Source organism: Haplochromis burtoni, unplaced genomic scaffold (assembly GCF_018398535.1).
Source record: "Haplochromis burtoni strain Fernald_Lab_line unplaced genomic scaffold, NCSU_Asbu1 Contig_139, whole genome shotgun sequence".
In the NCBI taxonomy this organism is placed as follows: Eukaryota; Metazoa; Chordata; class Actinopteri; order Cichliformes; family Cichlidae; genus Haplochromis; species Haplochromis burtoni.
Window position 1 is genome coordinate 1,379,533 of NW_024582500.1, and position 19,159 is coordinate 1,398,691.

The following is a 19,159-nucleotide window of genomic DNA, read 5'->3' on the forward strand; positions in this document are numbered from 1 at the left end:
TCTATTCTGACGATGTTTAAGTGCATGCATGGGGTTGTTGGAAAACCAAAGTCACGGAGGATGAATAAAACAGGAATAAACATGAGAATCCCCGAGTCCAGTGTGGACTCCTAATCCCTGCTGATATTCACAGCCATGATTCAAAAAGGAAAATCAAGCTTTTCGGACGATTTACCGTTAACTTGCACAAAGAAAGCTTTTATACAAAAACATACCTGTTTTTGTCAGCCTACGTGATGGGATACGGAATATCCCATCACCACTAATTGAGGTGTTGGGAATTTAAAAAAATATAAATATAAATAGATAGAAATAGGAAAGTCTTATTTTGAAGAAGAGGTGAACTTTAAAGGTGCCATATTGTGCTTTTCCTCATTTGTAAAATATATCCTATTATAATGGTGGATGCTCCTGTTGAACATGGCCTTATGTACAAAGAGACTACTACCTACAGTCTATCAGACAGGGCCACAGAAGATCCCTAGCCCATGAGCAACACAGGTACCTGCTGCTTTGTGCAAGCAGGAGCAGTATAAGCACTGCCAGCACTCTACAAAATGACCTCCAGCAGGTCACTGCTGTGAATGTCTCTGATCAAATAATCAGAAATAGACTTCATGAGGTGGCCTGTGAGCCCGACGTCCTGTAGTGGTCCCTGTGCTCACTCCCCGGCACAGTGAAGCCGACTTGCATTTGCCATAGAATACCAGATCTCGCAGGTCCATCACCGGTGCCCTTTTCACAGATGAAAGCACAGCTTGAGGGGAAACCCTATCATGTGATTTCCTGAGGTCAAAAGGCCCAGGACATGAGTAGGGGTTAAGGCGTCTGGGAAGGGATCTCAAAACTGGATTATAGATGGCAGACAGTTGGTGTCATGAACCACCGCCTCTGTTCAAAGATGGTCGCTCACAGTGGACGTAGATTCCTTCTTTCACTATTCTTTCAAACCATCTTCTCTGTCCAAAATGTGAACATTGGTGTCCTCAAAGGAGTGACCTTGCCACTTCATAAACGCATGGCACAACATAGAAGAGCCACCTTGACGGGACAAGACTCGGTGGTCCATCTGCATCTAAAGGACAAAGGTCAATCCATAGGGCTTAAATCTGGGACTCTCCACCATTTGAGTAAGTATCAAGTAACTTCTGGTCTGGGGAGGCATATTAATGGAGGGACGTACAGACCTCTACAGGCTAGGCAACAACAGGATAAAATCCTTGGATCCTCGGGTTCCTCCTGGTGGGATCATGTGGCAAAAGTAGGCAGGCATTTCCTGGAGGATGAACAAAATGATATTTGATTTGATGGAAGATGTATTATCTACAATGTGGCCTTACTGTCCTTGTATTTCCATTTGTGTATGCTATATAAAAAATAAAAAGAGAGAGAGAAGTCAGTATAGAGGTTTAAATATGCACCTAACTGCCAGTAACTTGAGGTTTCATTCTGTCAGAGCTTCTCATGACTGTTGATAAATCACATATTTCTATACCTCATCTTACCTTATAATGCTATTCAAGTTAAAATATTCACTTCTTTATCCTTATAATCTCATTCTAATTCATGATGTATTTGGCTGACTCATCCACTCATCCATCCGTGTGCTTATTTCAATTTCTGGGAGCAAGGGGGAAAAAAATAAAAAAGATTGCTGCGTTACATTAAGGAAAATAAATAAAATTTAAAACCTTAAAACTAAATAAAAAGCATCGTTTTTCCATTATCTCCTATAATCCCCAACTCAGGCACACACTAGACTATCAAAATAATTACAGTGCTGATTGCCGGCTCCCTGTTTGCAGAAAACTGTGAACAAAATCAAATGAATTGACAGCACCCAATCAAAACAAATTAAAAGCACGGCTGCGTTGTATTGCCGTGACCTGTTTTGTGTTTTGGGTCAGTAATAGCATCTTGGAAATGCACATACTGACTAATAGATGCAGCATCTCTGTGCCAAGAAGACTGAGGGCTGTGCTAGATTGATAGCGTGCCAGTGAGAATAATAATCGGTCCTCTTCATCTGAATCACTGTCCCTCTCTTTATCTCTTTTTTTCCCTTTAAATTACGAAATGATAAATGTGTTCACTGTCTATATCTCTGGGACTCAAGTATCAGCTAATTTGCTTTGCTCAACTTTGCAAAGGACGACCGTGATCTCAAACCTGGATGAGAAAGGATTTGTGAAAAGAGGCGAATAAATGAAAATAACCTCTGAAGCCTCTACCAATGAAAGAAGAACAAAAAGTGAAAGGACTCAATAAGCAGAAGTGATCAAAGCAAAGGGAAAAGAAGCAGAAAAAGTCTGGATTCACTCACACAGAACTTGTTCTTCAGTGGGTTTATCAGTCCAAATAATAAAAAAGCACAAAGAAAAGATGTTCACACTCACACTGTCTGGAAGACAACATACACACTGCTTTTCCCCCTTTGTCTTAGAGACTGTGTACACACACATACAGATAGCATACAGATAGCAGCTTTGAAAAATGGCATCTTTCAAACGTGGGACATTTTTTCTCGGCTCTGAACGACATGTCTTCAAAGATTAGTCATGTAAGCAGATTTATTGGCGCTAATATAAATGGCCGTCTGTAGTGGGAGTATCAATCCCTCTCCACTCACTACAGATGTGTTTGAAATGGCATGTGACAAGAGAGACGAGAGTTACAAAAACTTAAAGAATCAAAATAGAAAATGTTAATTGTCGTCTTTGTAGTGGACGTTTGATTTTAATGTGCTATCAGTTAAAGGAGCTGTGTTTAACAGTTGATATTAATGACACATTCTGCAGCTCACATTGGATATTTTAACAGCTGTATATATTGTATGCAGTGTATGTTACGATGACAATAAAGCTGACTTGGACATAAAAGAACAACCAATGCAAGATATATGTTCCATCGCTAAGTCACAGGTAGCTGACTAGCCACTCCCTGGTTAATTATTAGTGTAGACAGCAGATGTAAAACGTCTTTGCTTTGTGTTTTGATAGGAGTTACTAATAACTAAAAACAATGCCATTTGATACTGTATATAACTTTGGAGGAGGCCACCCACAATGCCTCGGTAGTTCTCCTCTATTTATTTTAGATCTTTTGAAAACGCTAACATTGCCTTTATTAGTTAAATGATTTTGATGGTCTTTTTGACATATCTGTCTGCTGACTTTGTGCCATTTTCCAACAATGCGTTTCCTATACTTCCACAACTGGAGCCTTTCACCTTCACATTACTCTGCCATTAATCCTTTTCATTCACTATTGAAGTGAAACACTGCATAAGGCGCTGGCATAGGTAACGTAGTATGATCATGACTAATTAAGCACTGAATAATTTGCAGTATCAGTATAGAGATACAGTATGTTTCTTTTTCAGTGACTGTGATTAAAAAGCCGAGCTGTGACACAAACCGTTGCATGGCCCCAAATAGCAGCCTATCACTTCCACACAGGTGAAAATTATCTGCTTTGACACTGAGTGGTGAAGAGCTTTCGCTGGCGGTTAAAGGATTCGTGTTTGGATGAAAGTAACAATTGATATTCAGCAAGTGCAGATGTTACAGTACAACATTGTCTCGTAATAGCTGTGAAATTGCAAAAATGCATAATGTCAAGAGGAAACTTTTATGTTGAACACAGAATCTATTTTTTAGAGGGTTTTTGCATTTTATTTCTTGCCTAGAGAACTGTTCTGAAAAACCTGGTTATAAAATTGCACCAAATATAGATAAAAGCCCAAGTATCTACAGTTAACTTGTTAATCTAATGAATATCACTATGTTTTAAACATTTACAAGTATCTTTTTTTTCACTGTTTTAGAGCACACTTCACACATTATATACTTTTTAAAGTTAATTAGTAATCAGTGCAGGTTGTCATCATCTATAGTAATCCCTAAAAAGCAAACAGGCAGACTCAAGTAAAATCCCCATTAGAAAATTGTTAGTAAAGGCTGTAGCTTTGTAACACATACTGTAAAATTGTGCATATACAACCCAAACTGTGTAACCTAAGTAACCTAAGTAACTATGTGGGGTACCTGAGTAGCCAAATTTTGATACCTAAACCTAACCAAATGTCTAACTGACCAAGTATATTTTTCATTTGTTCTTTAAAATGATATTATCTAATCAGCAAATCACAAGGCAGCAAATCAGTGCATTTAGGCATGTACACATGCTGAAATTCAAACTGAGCATCAGAATGGGGAAGATTTAGGTGATTTTGAATGTGGCTTTGAATCCTAGGGTCTGAAAAACAGAAAATATCCAGTGAGTCCTCTGGTCAAAAGTGCCTTGTTGATGCCAGAGGTCAAAGAGAATGACCAGATTGCATAGGAAAGCAACAGTAACTCAAACTCAACTCAATCCCCCCAAAACCCAAAATGTTATAACTAAAGTAAGCAGAAGAGCATCTCTGAACCTTGAAGCAGATGGACAACAGCAGCAGAAGACCACACCAGGTGACATAACAAAACATTGCCTGCCCTGATAAGATTTCTGCTGTGACATTTGGATGGTCGGAAGGTATGGATCCATTCCTGCCTCACATCAAAGGTTCGGCTGATGGTGTAATTTAGGAGAAATTTGTCTGGCAGATGTTGGGCCCCTTTGCACCAGCTGAGCATCATTTAAGTTTCTCAGTTTCTTTCTTGAGTATTGTCTCTTGTCCAGCCCTTTATGACCACAGTGTGCCCATCTTTTGTGTCATGTGAAGCTATGTGGCAGGCAGGATTGGACCCAAAATGCAGGACTCAAACAGGGATATATAACTTAGAACGGCAGCCTTTTTTCTGGGGAAACTTCTCCATAAACGTAAACTCACATGAAATAAACAAGCCAAAAACCTTGAGAAGAACTAAGAAAAGAACACTAGAAACGTGGAACTAGAATTAACACCAAAACCAGAAACACAGGGAGACTTAAAACACATGAGGAGGTATGACGCAACAAAGGGCAAAAGAAAACACAGGGCTTAAATATACAGAGGAGTAATGAGGGAATGGAAACAGGAGGGAGACAGCGGGTGTTAATTAGACATAACGAGACAAGGGGAAGCAAAACTAGACTCACTGCACGCAGGACTGGGACTATCAAAATAAAACGGGAAACAAGAGACAATGCAAAAAGAGGCAGACTTGACACTGAAAGACAAACTAAAAGAATATGACACATCGAACACAAGGAAGACAGAACAACAAATAACATCAAGAGAACAAAACCATGAATAACCAATAATCAAGAAGTAGAACTTAAACACAAAACACTGGGTAACACCCAGCACCATAACATTTTGATGCCTGTTATCAGTATGGTACTATAGCTTACACTTGGTTTTAGTATGTTTCAATGACAGAACAGATGGTCCTAATAAATTCGACTGCAAACTTATACATACTGGTGTTGTGCAAATGCAGAGGAACAAATTCAAAATGCTACCCACTCACTGGCAAGCATAGACATCAACAGCATCGTGTAGATGTCAGTGTCCATCTTTGTCAGTTAATTTACGGGCTCTGTTATCTGCCTCTCCCAGCACCAGCTATAAAAGCCCCACACTTTCACTTGACTTTAATGCCCCTAATGCCGTTTAATCACTCAACTATTCATCACAGTATGTCCTAAATTACTATCAGCTTCATTTGGCGTTGCATCATCCCGGCCTGTGCCCATTACCGCGAGTGCAAAATGAGGAGAGATAATATGTTTTGTTCAAAGGCAGATGAGAAGCATCCTTGAGTTGGTTGCTGAATATGTTGTCATTTTGCTTCTGTGTGATCAATACGATTACGAGTTGATGGCACACTGAGGATTTGACCTGTTTTTGTTTTGTTTTTGTTTTTCACACATATACACACACAGGACACATGATGGATTGAACTCAAGAAACACGACGAGTGCAGTGGAAATGTGGAGCTTTGACAAAAAAGCCAAGCCAAGCTGAAGAAATTAGTTGTTTTCCCTCTCTCTCTGTTTAGCTTTGTGATATTTTCAGAGAAGTGGATGAAAAAAAGGGGGAGAGGTGAAGATGCAGAGGTGGACAGGGAGAGATAAAAGAGTTGTGACTTGGCACTAATTCCAGTCCAGAGAACTCCGGAGGCGGCTGGGGATTCACATTTCACTGACCAGCATCCATCGGCCCTGACGGGGTGAAGCCAATCAGCGCTTACGCAGAGGAAAATCACTGGACGGTCGCAGCGGGATCCTGTTCTCCGCTGAGACGAAGTTTGGACTCCCACAGCGAGCTGAGCTCAGCCATGCCCCAGTGACCCACTACAGGCTGCTGAGTTTTTAATTCACAACAACTCTATTACTCCCAAGTGTGTGTGCACATGTGTGCGTGTGTTGTTGCTCTTTTTTGAAGAGGCTGTTCTGTCTTCCTGTCAGTTAAAATTGAGGAAAAAAGAAGGAATTCACACATTTGAATGGCTACTTGATTTTTATCAGTTTATTGTTGAAAGAATGTGAAAAAAACATAAAACCATAAAGGATATACATGTATATTTCATGTTTGTAAATGCTTTAAGAACACATGTCAAATTCATCATATCACTTTATGTCTTCCATAAATTATGACCTGCTGTGGTAGCTGTGGTGCGTGCTGATCCGACCACAAAGGTAAACCTTAACAACATACCCAAGATGGAAAAGTTGATGCAAAAATTGGGGAATTTCAACCCTGAGTGGGTGACTGAGTCGTCTATGTTTTTACCGAGCGTAAAGGGAGGCCTGCTTATCCATTTTTCCATGACATGATTTCTGTCTTCAAAGAACATAATTTGTGCTGTCATTTTGATGTTTGAATTCGCACAGAGAGAGATGGGGGGAGCAGAGGCTTCAGAAAGTTGCTGAACTGAAAAGAGGCATAAAACTCAAGTAAAATGTGGTTCTCTGGCTCCAAAGTGATGGAGCTGTAAAGGCAGTTTTCATTCCAGAGGCAGCTGTGTGATACAGGTACAGCAAACTGCGTGATCAAAGATATTTAACTTTTCCAAATTTTGGTGAAATTGGATTGTGAAACAAGCAAAGTAAGACTTTTTCATTTACTTACAAGGACAAAATGAAACATTCACTACTTTGTCTTTTATACAAGACATATTCTAATGTCCCATACTATCAGTATCTGACATAATTTAAGCTGTCAAACAATGAGTTTGCCATATGGTAGTGATCTATCCAATCTATCGGATAGATCCAGCTATCATAATGTGAGAGATGGGCTATGGCGTGTACAGGTCACCAGTCTATCACAGGGCTAAGCTGTTTTTGACCTTGAAGAAGTCCGAGGTCCAAAGTTAAGTAACATTTCAACACTTTCTCATCCCAACGCATAACATACCGACGACTGTGACAAATCGTTGGTATGTTACGCGTTGGGAGGCATGAGAGTCTATACACATGAATCTACACGTGTTTTACGTCTGACATGACAATCCACCTAACAAAGCATTATGTACATTAAATCTGTTCACTTTCAGATACTGACTCACTTTGGAAAACAGTATGTGATAGAGATAAGTTTATGGTTAAGGTTAGGGTTATATGGGCTCAAATTGTGGTCATAAATATTTTGTACTTGTAAATCAGGATTTGTATATGTAAAAATAATTTGTGTGTGCGTAAAAAAGATTTGTGTGTGGATTTAGCCAAAAAATACATGTGAAACAAACTTACAAGTACGAATTTTGACCTTATTTTTCTTCCTTTCATCTGATTGGTCAATGTCATGTCAATCACAAATTTAACTATCCAATCAGAGAACAGATGGGTTTGGCTGTCGGAGGGGCACTTTTTTAAACTGCAGGTCCTTGAAGGGTAATACAGTTTAAAGCTGGAGGATCTCTATATAAATATCTGATAGAAGCTAGGTCACGTAACTTTCAGCAGTTGTTGAAAGGATAAAGTTGTGTTATATCAGTGGTTAGAAATACCATTATTACTTTAGGATTAGTTTAACACAAAGTCAGGGCTGACCCGGGACCATGGCTGTGAGTCACAATGGGCAGCATAAAGGTCCTTTCACATCGGACGCAGGATGTGCTGCTAATGCTAACTAAAAGCAAAGGATCCAGAATTTGTTGCGCTGGCTGCTGAGCTCTGTGGGTTTTTGCAGCATAGGCAGCAGTCCACACACAAATCTTTTTTACACACACACAAATTGTTTTTACACATACAAATCTTTTTTACACACACACAAATTATTGTAGTACAAATCAGTACAAAACTGATTTACAGGTACAAAATATTTATGACCACAATTAGGGTTAGGGCTGGAATAGACGGCTGGAGCCTCTGCTCTAATTGTGTCCTGACGCCACTAGGCTTTCTGTTGGATTCAACTGACAACCCAAAGCATTTCATAAGGACCTGGAAGGGTACCCTTCGCTTTACTATTAGAGATGGCACAATACCACTTTTTTATGTCCAGTACCGATACCGAATCATAAATTTGGATATCTGCCGATACCGTGCATCCAGTATAATGTATAATAGATTTTTTTTATATCTTGCTGCATTTTGTAGGAGTTGATACTCAAGTTTTAAAAAACAAAATACTAAAGCTATTCTGTTATACCTGTATGCAAAAAATACACTGCACCCAAAATATTTCATTTCATATTTCTTCAACGGAATTACACACTGCACAGATGGTACCTTCCCAAAGGAAAAACTACTATAGCTTACTAGTTTATATATTAGACTTAATAGTTAGTATATACAGTAATGGACTTATATGCATTTTACATCAGATGAAAACTTTGGTTGTAAGAATCAGATAATTATTTATTAAAAGCTAGACATGAGAATAAGAAAGAAAAGTATTTCTTTGTGCCCCCCTTTCTCCTGTTAATTTCTCTGTTTGCACTGTTCATATATTTATATTATTTACTGTATGTATTGGTTAAAAAAGACTTTGTTGTAAAAAAAAAAAAACTTAATCTAGAAATTAGAATTGTTGTGCTTGAATTTGTTTTTACATACATTCTATTTGAAATAACTAAAATTTGTATATTTATTTATTTTTGTTTGTCTGATAGCATTCATTTAAAAAAATAAATCGGACATTACAACCAGTTACTCACTACTTGAGTAGTTTTTTCACAAACTACTTTTTTACTCTTACTTGAGTAACTTTTTGGCCGACTACTTTTCACTTTTACTTGAGTAATAATATTTTAAAGTAATGCTACTCTCACTTGAGTACAATTTTTGGATACTCAACCCATCTCTGCTTGATTGCTTGTGGTCATAGCAACATAACGAGGACTAATTTATTTCCACGAGCTTTCTGGTGAAGCATTCCTGTTATCTGGGCTAACTGAAAACTTCCTTTTTTTCTTCTGGCCACTGCTTCCTGTCTAGGAGAGTGCAAGATCTATTCAGGTTACTACATTTTAAATCAACATCAGTGGAAGTTCAGGGTACTTGGATGGTGACCCTTAAGCAACATGCCATTTGGAGCTCGTACCATTCGAATGACCTCCAGCATATTCTCACTCTTGTCTTGTCATATTGTCATATTTGAATCAAAGCAGCACCTCCTCAGTATTGTTTTCTCAAGCACAGGTGTAACTCTTTAGCTTTAATTAGGACAAAGCACAGGTAACAGGCAGTACAGTCACAGTAGTTTTAGGAGAAAAATGATAGATTCTGTTCAAATGCACCCTTCATCAAAATAAACTTTAAAAAATATGTTATATGCTAGATTTCTTCTGTCTCTCTGATTACCATAATTAAGCATCATTAATGAGTTTTCTCATTGGGCCTATTTCAGAAATGAATTACTCCTTTGGATGTTGGATTGCCTACATGCTTAAAATGATACTAAATGCAAATCGAGTCCATTACAATGTGAAGCTGATCGCTGGGAGAGCTGTCATTTAGAGCTTCCATAAAAAGGTTCCAAAAATGAGTGAGACTACCATGCACAACTGGTTACGCCCAAAAAGTAATATATTACACATTACTTTTTTTTTTTTTTAAGTAATGCAGTATCTCATTGAATTACTTGACGAAGAAATCCCTTCGGTACTCATTGACGGTGTTGGCTGTAACACGTTGCAAAGTAAAGCGTTTACACAGTTTCAATAACAGTAATTTACCGTATTACTGTACATTGAATTCAGTAATAAGATTACAGTTACAATTATGTAATTTCTTGCATTACAAATGTGCTTACTGGATTATTCACACAGTAATGTTATTTCAATAACGCGTTACTTTGTTACCATTACAAAGTATAACTGTGTTTACAGCCTGATACAAAAAGAGTTTTGAGGCCACTGGATATTTGGATATTTTACCCCTTTAAAACAAATGTACAATAACATTTTCTTTTAATATTTCACATATTTTTGTTAAGTCATAAAGTTAGGGCTATGAAAATCTTCACCCTATTCTGACACATGGAGTTTTAGACGACTGCTATATGCTAGGACTTGCCTCTGCAAATTAGCATCACTAAACTAGACTTTCTGAGTAAGCAATAATTAACATAATTAATTAGTAATGCGCAATCTGTGGCTGGTAAGCGAGCTTACTACCAAGTTAGAACTTAACCCTTTTGTTGTAATATAGCCCCTAAAAAGAAACATGGCAATGGCTAAAATGTTAATATTAAGATTTCAAAAAGTGAAGTTCAAAGTAAAACCAATGGCTCTATGTAGCCTATGCTTACATCCAGATTTATTTTTTTTACTTTTTAAATAAACTTTTAAAAAAATGATTAAGGACGAATACCATGATGCTGACATTTAAAATAAACAAGTGGCTGTTTTGCAACTGCAGGCCAAGAGAAAGGTACTACATTTTTCAGGTTAGGGTTACTTTTTCTTTTTTTAAGTGAGAGCTGTTTTAGAAATGCTGATTACTGTGTGCCCTGTTATTGTGCTGATATTTTTCAATATTTTGTAAAAGAAGTCTTTCAAGGATACAGCCACATAATACCAGCAAAGACCCGAGAATGCACTCGTGTTCAGAGCAAAAGCCTATTAAGAAGATCTCAGGATAAAGCACTCTCTGAGGACATCTTTGGCTCAAAGGGTGTTCTGGCTTTTGTGTTGTATCAGGGATATTTCTTTTATACAACACACAGGATGCAAGGGAAATTAAAAGCATTACACAGGCAGCTTCTCTGCACTGGCTAGCTGTTAAATACAAGGTCCATTTATTTCTCTGTATAGGTATGCTTCGTTTAGCACTTGAGTACATTGCAGAACATGTATACTGCTGCTCTTCCTCTTAACGACTGCTTTTACACATTCCATGATTAAAGCTAACCACTGCAGATCCATAGCTTTACAACACCCCTCCTCTGACTATCAAATTGAGAAAATTTCAAGATCCACAAATTATTTATTAATGCATACTTGATCCTACTGCTTTTTCTGTTTAATTTATTTATTTCATGTTGTTGTTGTTTTTTTTATCATGTAATGTGCTATTTTTTTTTTTTTACAATATAAGGTTTTTATATTCTTGTATTTATTTCATCTCTTTATTATTACACATTTTTATATTGAGCTACTGATTTATGTATTTATCTTTTATGTTACATGTTCTATTTATGGACAGATTTTTTAAATTAAGTATGCTAAAAACTCACTGGCACATTGCTAGTAACAAGTTTGACCCAATGGACATGTTGACCATTCAGAAATGCTCTTCTGCATACCTTGGTTGTAACACGTGAATATTTGAGGTACTGTTGTCTTCATATCTGCTTGAAAGCAGTCTCTCCATTCTCCTCAAACACTAACAAGGCACTTTCACCGAGAGAACTGTGTCTCACTAACTATCTACTCTGTTGTCAGACGACCATTCTCTGTAAACCCTAGAGATGGTTGTGTGGGAAAACTCCAATAGATCAGTCGTTTATGAAACACTTCGATCAATCAGTCTGGCACCAATGACCGCATTATATTCAAAGACACTTAAATCACCCTGTTCTGATGCTTGGACCTGAACTTCAACATGCCTACACACCACTGTTCATGTGCCATGTGACAGGCTGCTTAGATGTTTGCTAGAACAAGCAGTTGAACAGGTGTCCCCAAACAAGTGACCAGTGGGTGGATAATTAAATTCTGTTTTTTCCTGTCTTCATCCACTCACCACCAACCGGTCGCAGCATATGGCCAGCCCTCTCTGAGGTTGGATCTGCTGGAGGTTTCTTCCTGTTAAAAGGGAGTTTTTCCTTCCCACTGCTGCCAAAACTCTTGCTCATAGGGGTCATATGGTTACTGAGGTTTTCTCTGTTTTCAATGTATTATTGTAGGGTCTTACGTACAATCTAAAGCACTTTGAGGCAACTGTTGTTGTGATTTGGTGCTGTATAAATACAATTTTTTTTTAAAAAAGTATCTGATGTGTTCGGGCTTAGCAACCAGTTAACAAATTATACCACAATTAGGGACATCAAATTCATTTTCTCATACAGCTTATTTCCTCTTTCTAGCAGTATAAAGAATTTTAACTACACATTTCATTTTAACATAAGAAAAAGAACAAAAAACAAAAACTGGGATGTATTTAACAGTACACTAAAAATATTGGGGTGACACACCAAAACAGAATTTCTAGTTTTATTATGCTCTTGTTAGATTTAGGTTACTAGAAGAAAAAAAAAGAATTATATGCGCCATTAATTTCAAATTAAAGTTGATATCATGTAAAATAGGCACATATGAAAAACAAATAATATTTATAATTTTGAAATCCATAATGATCTGTTTTTTAAAAAAAAACATTGCTTTACTGATTCTTATGATTATTACATTATTACCAACTTACAACAATCTTGTCAGAGGGGGCCACTAGGGGGCAGCAAACCTGGGGGCGTGGCCAGTGCCACAATTTTTTTTTTTTTTCCAGACTTTACATTTAGGGTGTCTCATCTCTTCTTTCACCACAGAGATTTTTCTCACTCCTTTTTCTTCCTACTTTGGTTTAATTTAGTTTGTAACAAAAGCATTTTTTAGTTTTTTTTGTTGACTTGTTTTAAGTAGTGTCACTTGATTGATGCATTTTGTACTCATGTCGCTGTGTAAAGAGCAGGAATCTGGGGGCAGGAAGACATCATGGGAAAATGAGCCCCTTCAGTGTTATCAAGAATCTCTGATTTAACTGCTGAATCACCCTGAAGGGGCTTCTGTTAGAATAATGATCAGTTTGCCATACATTAGCTTCTATTATGCTAATTACAACATGTGGGTGGATACTTGTAAAGGAACAGCGCTGTACAGTCCAGAACAGGATTCTCATGAGATGTTTAACACAAAGTTACAATTATTAAGATTTCACTTTATGTTTTTTGGTTCCTCTGATATACATTAAATGCATTCAGTGCATTTAAAACTCTTCTTCTATTGCATTTTTAAGTGCCAGTCTCATGCTTGATTATAATTACTTACAAGAAATTATTTATAACATCCATCTCAATAGAGTGATCGCTTTTCACAGAGTGAAAAGTAGAGCTGTCAGAGCGGACTTCCTCAGTTACCTCACGCTGCTCTGGCCCTTCATCAATGAAACCTATGGTATCAAAAGACGTCAGGTTTGACTGCTAAAAGATGTTCTCCAAAGTCATGGTAACTAGGGTATGGTAGGCCCGAGACCCAAAATCACAACACAAAGAAAAAAACAACAACAATTCAGAAGCCATTCTAGGATGTTTCTGTGGATTGTAGTGTCTAAAGTCTCTGTGTGCCCCCACTTAGGATCAATATGAATTTGTTTTTCATTGTTGGCTTCAATCAATTGTATTGTTATGCGCGTCTGAATACAGTGAAACAATCCAAAGACTGAGCACCCAAGTAAGCCTGCTTGCCGCTGTGAACTTACTTTTCTTCTTTGCTTCCTCTTAGCTTGTTGAACACCACTGGGGCTGCAGCTGAAAGAATAAGGCTCAGATTGCTCATGCACATCTAATCAATGTAGCCAGTTCATTTATTGGAATACACAATTGTAATTATAAGTCAGGACTTCACACATCTTAATGATAGAGCTGTGATACTGATTAGTTTATTAACTGACACATTCAGTGTTTTGGTCAGCTTTCCTTATATTAAATTTATAATTTATTTTTATTCTCTAATACTGTAGTTTTGTCTTTCAATAAAAATATACTAATGCTACTAGTCCTGTCAGCATTTGCAAACACTTCCTCATTCATATAAATACACTCATAGATAGGGAAATGGTTGTTTTCCTCCAACTCAATCCATTCAAAACTGTGTGCTCCGGACAGATTTGTATCCCAGATAGTGAAAGCCCTTGGTCCTCTTTCTGTGTATGTTAAATCCTCTATCAGGAATTTAGGTGTCACTTTTGACTCAACTCTCACATTGGATGGGCATGTGAAACCTCTGGTTCGCTCTTGTTTTATCATTTAAGAAATGTGACTAAGTTAAGCCCTATTTTATCTCACCCTGAACTGGAGATTGCTATACATGCATTTATTTCCTCATGCTTGGACTGTTGTAACTCTTTGTTTATGTGTCTAAGCAAAGGTCCTCTGGATCGTCTGCAGGTTGTGCAAAACGCTGCAGCTAGGCTGTTGACAAAATCCTCCAAGTATTCACATGTGACACCATTGCTATTTCAGCTACACTGGCTTCCTGTTGAATTTAGAGTACATTTTAAGATCCTGGTCTTGACATTTAGAGCCTTGCATGGACTGACACCTCCCTACATCTCCGATCTGCTACAGCCCTATGTCCCTAGCAGGTCCCTGAGGTCATCTGATCAGGGCTTACTTGCTATAAAACAGACTAAGATGAGAACTAAGGGTGACAGAGCTTTTGCCACTGTGGCCCCGAGACCGTGGAACTCTCTCCCTCATACATTAAGAGCTGTGGACTCTGAAGTTATTTTTAAAAAAACAACTCAAAACTCACCTTTTTAAAACTGTCTTTGGTTAAATTGGTGATAATATGTAAGGTTAGAGAAGCAGGGTAAGGAAAAGATATCTGGGGTATGTTGAAGTCCTTTTGTAGCACAGGTCCCAGAATACAAGCCATCCATAAACGTTGGGTTACTAGGGCGCTGGAGCGTTGGGGCGCATCTTTACTGTTATAGGGTGTGAGCAAGGCAGGGTACACCCTCGCCAGGTGTTATTTCATTACAGAAACACAGGGATACAGCCAACCACCACACAGTCTCACATCCATACATACAACCAATTTAGAATCAACAACTGACATGATATGAATGTCTTTGGATTGTGAAAAGATGCCAGAGGAAATCCATGGAATTAGGACACAGCAACATTGAAAGCACAACATATACAAGGAAGAATTGTAAATGCTGGCCTTGCATTTCATGGGTGGAGTTTGCATGTTGTTTATTTGGGTTATTCTGAATGGCTGTCTGCCTCTCTGTGGTAGCACAGCAACAGACTGGATAAGCTCCACCCCCAATCCCAATTGGATAAGTGGAAGAAAATGGATAAATGGACAACATTTAGAAACTTGGAGACTTGGATTCTACTAAAGTCAAAAGCCCAAAATGTCGTCTCTTAGTTTTAGTCAATTAAAATCTGCTGCACAAATAAATAGTCTGACACACATCAAAACGTACTTAATGGACCATTAAGTACGTTTTGATGTGTGTCAGACTATTTATTTGTGCAGCAGATTTCTCTCCAAACACTAATACCTGATTTAGACTTCTGCAAGAAATCTACAGCATAACCAGAAACTCATTTTAACATTCCATGCCATTCACTCATTGCAAGCTTGGTCGACCCAACATGTAGTTAGATTTTTCAGTTACTGGCCATCATCTGGGGTTGGAAATTACCAATAGCTATAAACTCTACAGGCAGCCCATCAGTTTAACGCTCTATATTGGAGCTATATTTACAGTAACTGAATTGTGCCTTTTAAAAAGGGAACTTCAGAGGGTTATATATTAAAAGAGTTCATCTGCTGAAATACAGGTTGGCTTTTACTGTGAAGAAGGCAGAGGAAAATAACATAGCTATGGATTATACAATGACAAAAAAGGCTTACTGTAGACTAACCTCTTTGTCAAAACAGTGGACATGTGTTTGGCTGAGCCGTAATATGTTGCATTAGGTGCTTCTCTGTACTGTTCGTGACAAATTAGGCACTCTTGTTTCCTCCCCATTTCAGTTGCATTAACACACCAAGCAGAAGTGTTAGCAAATCAACCGGGACAAGAAGTGTCAAACACTGGCCCTAGCTGGCATTTGGTTTGGTCACAGTTTGGTAACCTTAGTAATAGTTCCAAAGACTATCTTTCAAAATGACTGTGCGAGTCCTCCCGGCTCCTTGGAGTACAAAGTAGAAAATCAACTTAATGAACTGTGAGTTCAGCAACACCATTTTGCATCCCAAATTGAATTTATCCGCTTTCACTTTCAGAGAAAACCTAAACATCCTCTGCTGTGGGAGTCCACAGTGAAAGTGTAATAGGTAGACTTAAAACAACTTTGTACAGTGCACTCTTTTAAAATGTAGTCCATTGGGCTTGAATACAAAAAGGCTGCATCTGTTTTATAATTGGGAATATTTTACACCGCCAGTCAACTGCTCCAGCTAAGCATATTGTGACTGAGCAGGTTCAGATGAAGTACTTTCATCATTTAGTCTGTTTGTAAACCAATACATTTTTTATATTGGAAGACAGAAATTAAAGGAGAAAAATATGCATATCTGACTCTATTGACAGCGGCAGAACAGACCCTTTGGATTCAAAATAATAGGAGGTTGCTTCCATTTAGTCTGCTGCACTCCACTGAAGGCCAAATAACAGACTGCTTATGTGTTTAGTTGTCTTAAAAGTAGCTATTTTCTCATTACTGCTCATCAACCTTTCAGCTTCAGCTCTTCATATGTTTTATTGAATCTGATCAGACCCTCCATTATGAAAAAGCCATTGATCCATGTCCTGGTCTTTCTCCAAACCCATTTTTCCCCCTCACAGTTGAACTTTGTTCTTGTGATTTTCATGCCAGTCGAAAAGATGCAGTAACTAAATGAAAAAAACTGGAATAAAATGAGGCTCATCTCTACTGAGACCCAAACTGATGTCTAATTAAATAGCAGAATACTTTCATAGCAGCAATTTTAAACTCACCAACTTGATGAATTCAAGCTTATTCATAGGACATAGGGAAACAAAAAGAGTGTCCACACCTGTCTTTCTTGGCTTCTGCCGCAACACAAACAGCTGTGATGGGCCACGTGGCCTCCAAATACAGCATGAGGAATGACAGCTTTCGTGTCTGATGATGCTAATATCGGGCAGTGGACAAATGTGTTTGTGTGCAGATGGGGCAGACGATGGAGATAAAGCCATAACTCACCATATCAATGGATGACACAGGGCCGATGCTGTTGATATAGATGCCCACATCTATTACTGTTGGTTTCTCTGCAAAAGCCAGAAGGAATAAAAGTGAGCACATATTGTAGATGAATGTAACATTTGTCAAGTTTTTTCATCCTGAAGTGTAAACCTGCAACATAGTCAGACCCCAGAATCAAATATATAGTCAAGTTGCAAACAACAGTCATCATCATTCACTTCATCGTTCACCTAGAAGAGAAAGACTAACACCCTTAAAGTCAGAACAGCTCCACAGTGTTTCCTGGAGCAGCTCTGGTTACCATGGCAATTAATAGCATTTCCAGGCGGTACATAGGATCTTGGGTTATTTTGCTTGGCAACAACATTTGAAACGATTGCACAAAGCAAAAACTGGTTGCGTGTGTGTTTGGTGGTTGTAGAAATGCTTTATATGAGGTTTAGGTGAGATTCAGAGGTTTCTATGGATACGACTTCAAGTTACAGCCTATTACGGAATCTCGCCCCTTGTGCCCCCCCCCCCGATACCGGGGTTGCTGGGGCTCAAATCTCGAAAACAGTTGGCAGTCAAGGCGCTTTACATTCTATGGTAAACTCTACAATAATAGAGGAAAAACCCCAACAATGAGGAAGTGCTTGGCAACAGTGAGAAGGAAAAGCTCCCTTTTAACCTCAAGAAACATCTGGCAGAACCAGGCTCAGGGAGGGGCAGCCATCTGCCGTGACCGGTTGGAGTGATGGGGGTAAGAGAGGACAAAAGATGCATTGTAGAATGATTTAAAAAAAACAAAAAAAACAGAAGACAATCTCTGATTGTTTGACAGCAGAGCCATTGCGATGACTAATGGTAGACCAGGACTGCCTCATCTGACCCAGAAGTGTCTTGAGGATACTCCAAGAGAAACTGAGAAAGGATTGCTGGGGAATAGGATGTTTCTTCAACCAGGATGCAACTTTGAATAAGCAGAAGTAAAATACATGGATGGATGGTTCATGTTAGTGAACAAATGTTAAATTAAAAATTAATCTTGTGTTTCATTCAATATTCTCTATGGATTTTCGTCTTAACTCCATACGTGGTGACCTGGTTTCAACATAAAGTGAATTTAAAAAAAAATTCTTTTCCATGGGGCTACCACTGCTATCCGCTTGTTCTAACTTGATATAACTGGGAATTTATGGGCCCAAATGCTGCTTCTATTCTCATGAACAAAGAAGGACCAAAGCACCAGTGGGAGCTAAAAGTAGTCCACATTCTTTCAGCTCCAATGAAGTGATCAGTGTTGTTTTCTCAGCTTTACAGCATTCAGGAATCCATTAAACAGGCCATTTATGACGTTGAGACAAGCTGAAATTTTGAAGGAAAATAACACTATGATATGTGTTCAAAACAAAAATAAAGCATTCATATAACTTTGGATGTGAAATTATTTTAGGGTTAACATTTACTGATTTGCCAGTTAGCTAAGTTGTATAGTCTGACGTATAGTCTGACAAAGTGACCCAATGTTTTAGTTTAGACTAGTTATCAGAGGTGTGGACTTGAGTCACATGACTTGGACTCGAGTCAGACTTGAGTCATTAATTTTATGACTTTAGACTTGACTTGAAAAAATGTTCTAAGACTTGTGACTTGACTTGGACTTTTACACCAATGACCTGGGACTTGAATTGGACTTGAACCGGTTTACTTGAAAAGACTTGATATTTCACCCCAAATATAAAATTGAACATACATATTATATAGAAAGTGTGCACCATTAATTCAATTCATTGATTCATTTATTCAAACCACACTCCGTACGTATGTGTGCGTGAG

General features: G+C 38.2%; 1 protein-coding gene across 2 annotated transcripts in view; it reads right to left on the minus strand.

Annotated features, from left to right (window-relative positions):
- Positions 1-19,159, minus strand: part of LOC102310751 (gamma-aminobutyric acid receptor subunit gamma-3) — a 177,525-nt gene that overhangs the window by 90,698 nt on the left and 67,668 nt on the right. For both annotated transcript variants that reach the window (XM_042224485.1, XM_042224484.1), the window contains exon 3: positions 17,339-17,406. In XM_042224485.1, coding sequence (XP_042080419.1) covers positions 17,339-17,406 — 68 coding nt within the window. The remainder of the gene's footprint in view (positions 1-17,338; positions 17,407-19,159) is intronic.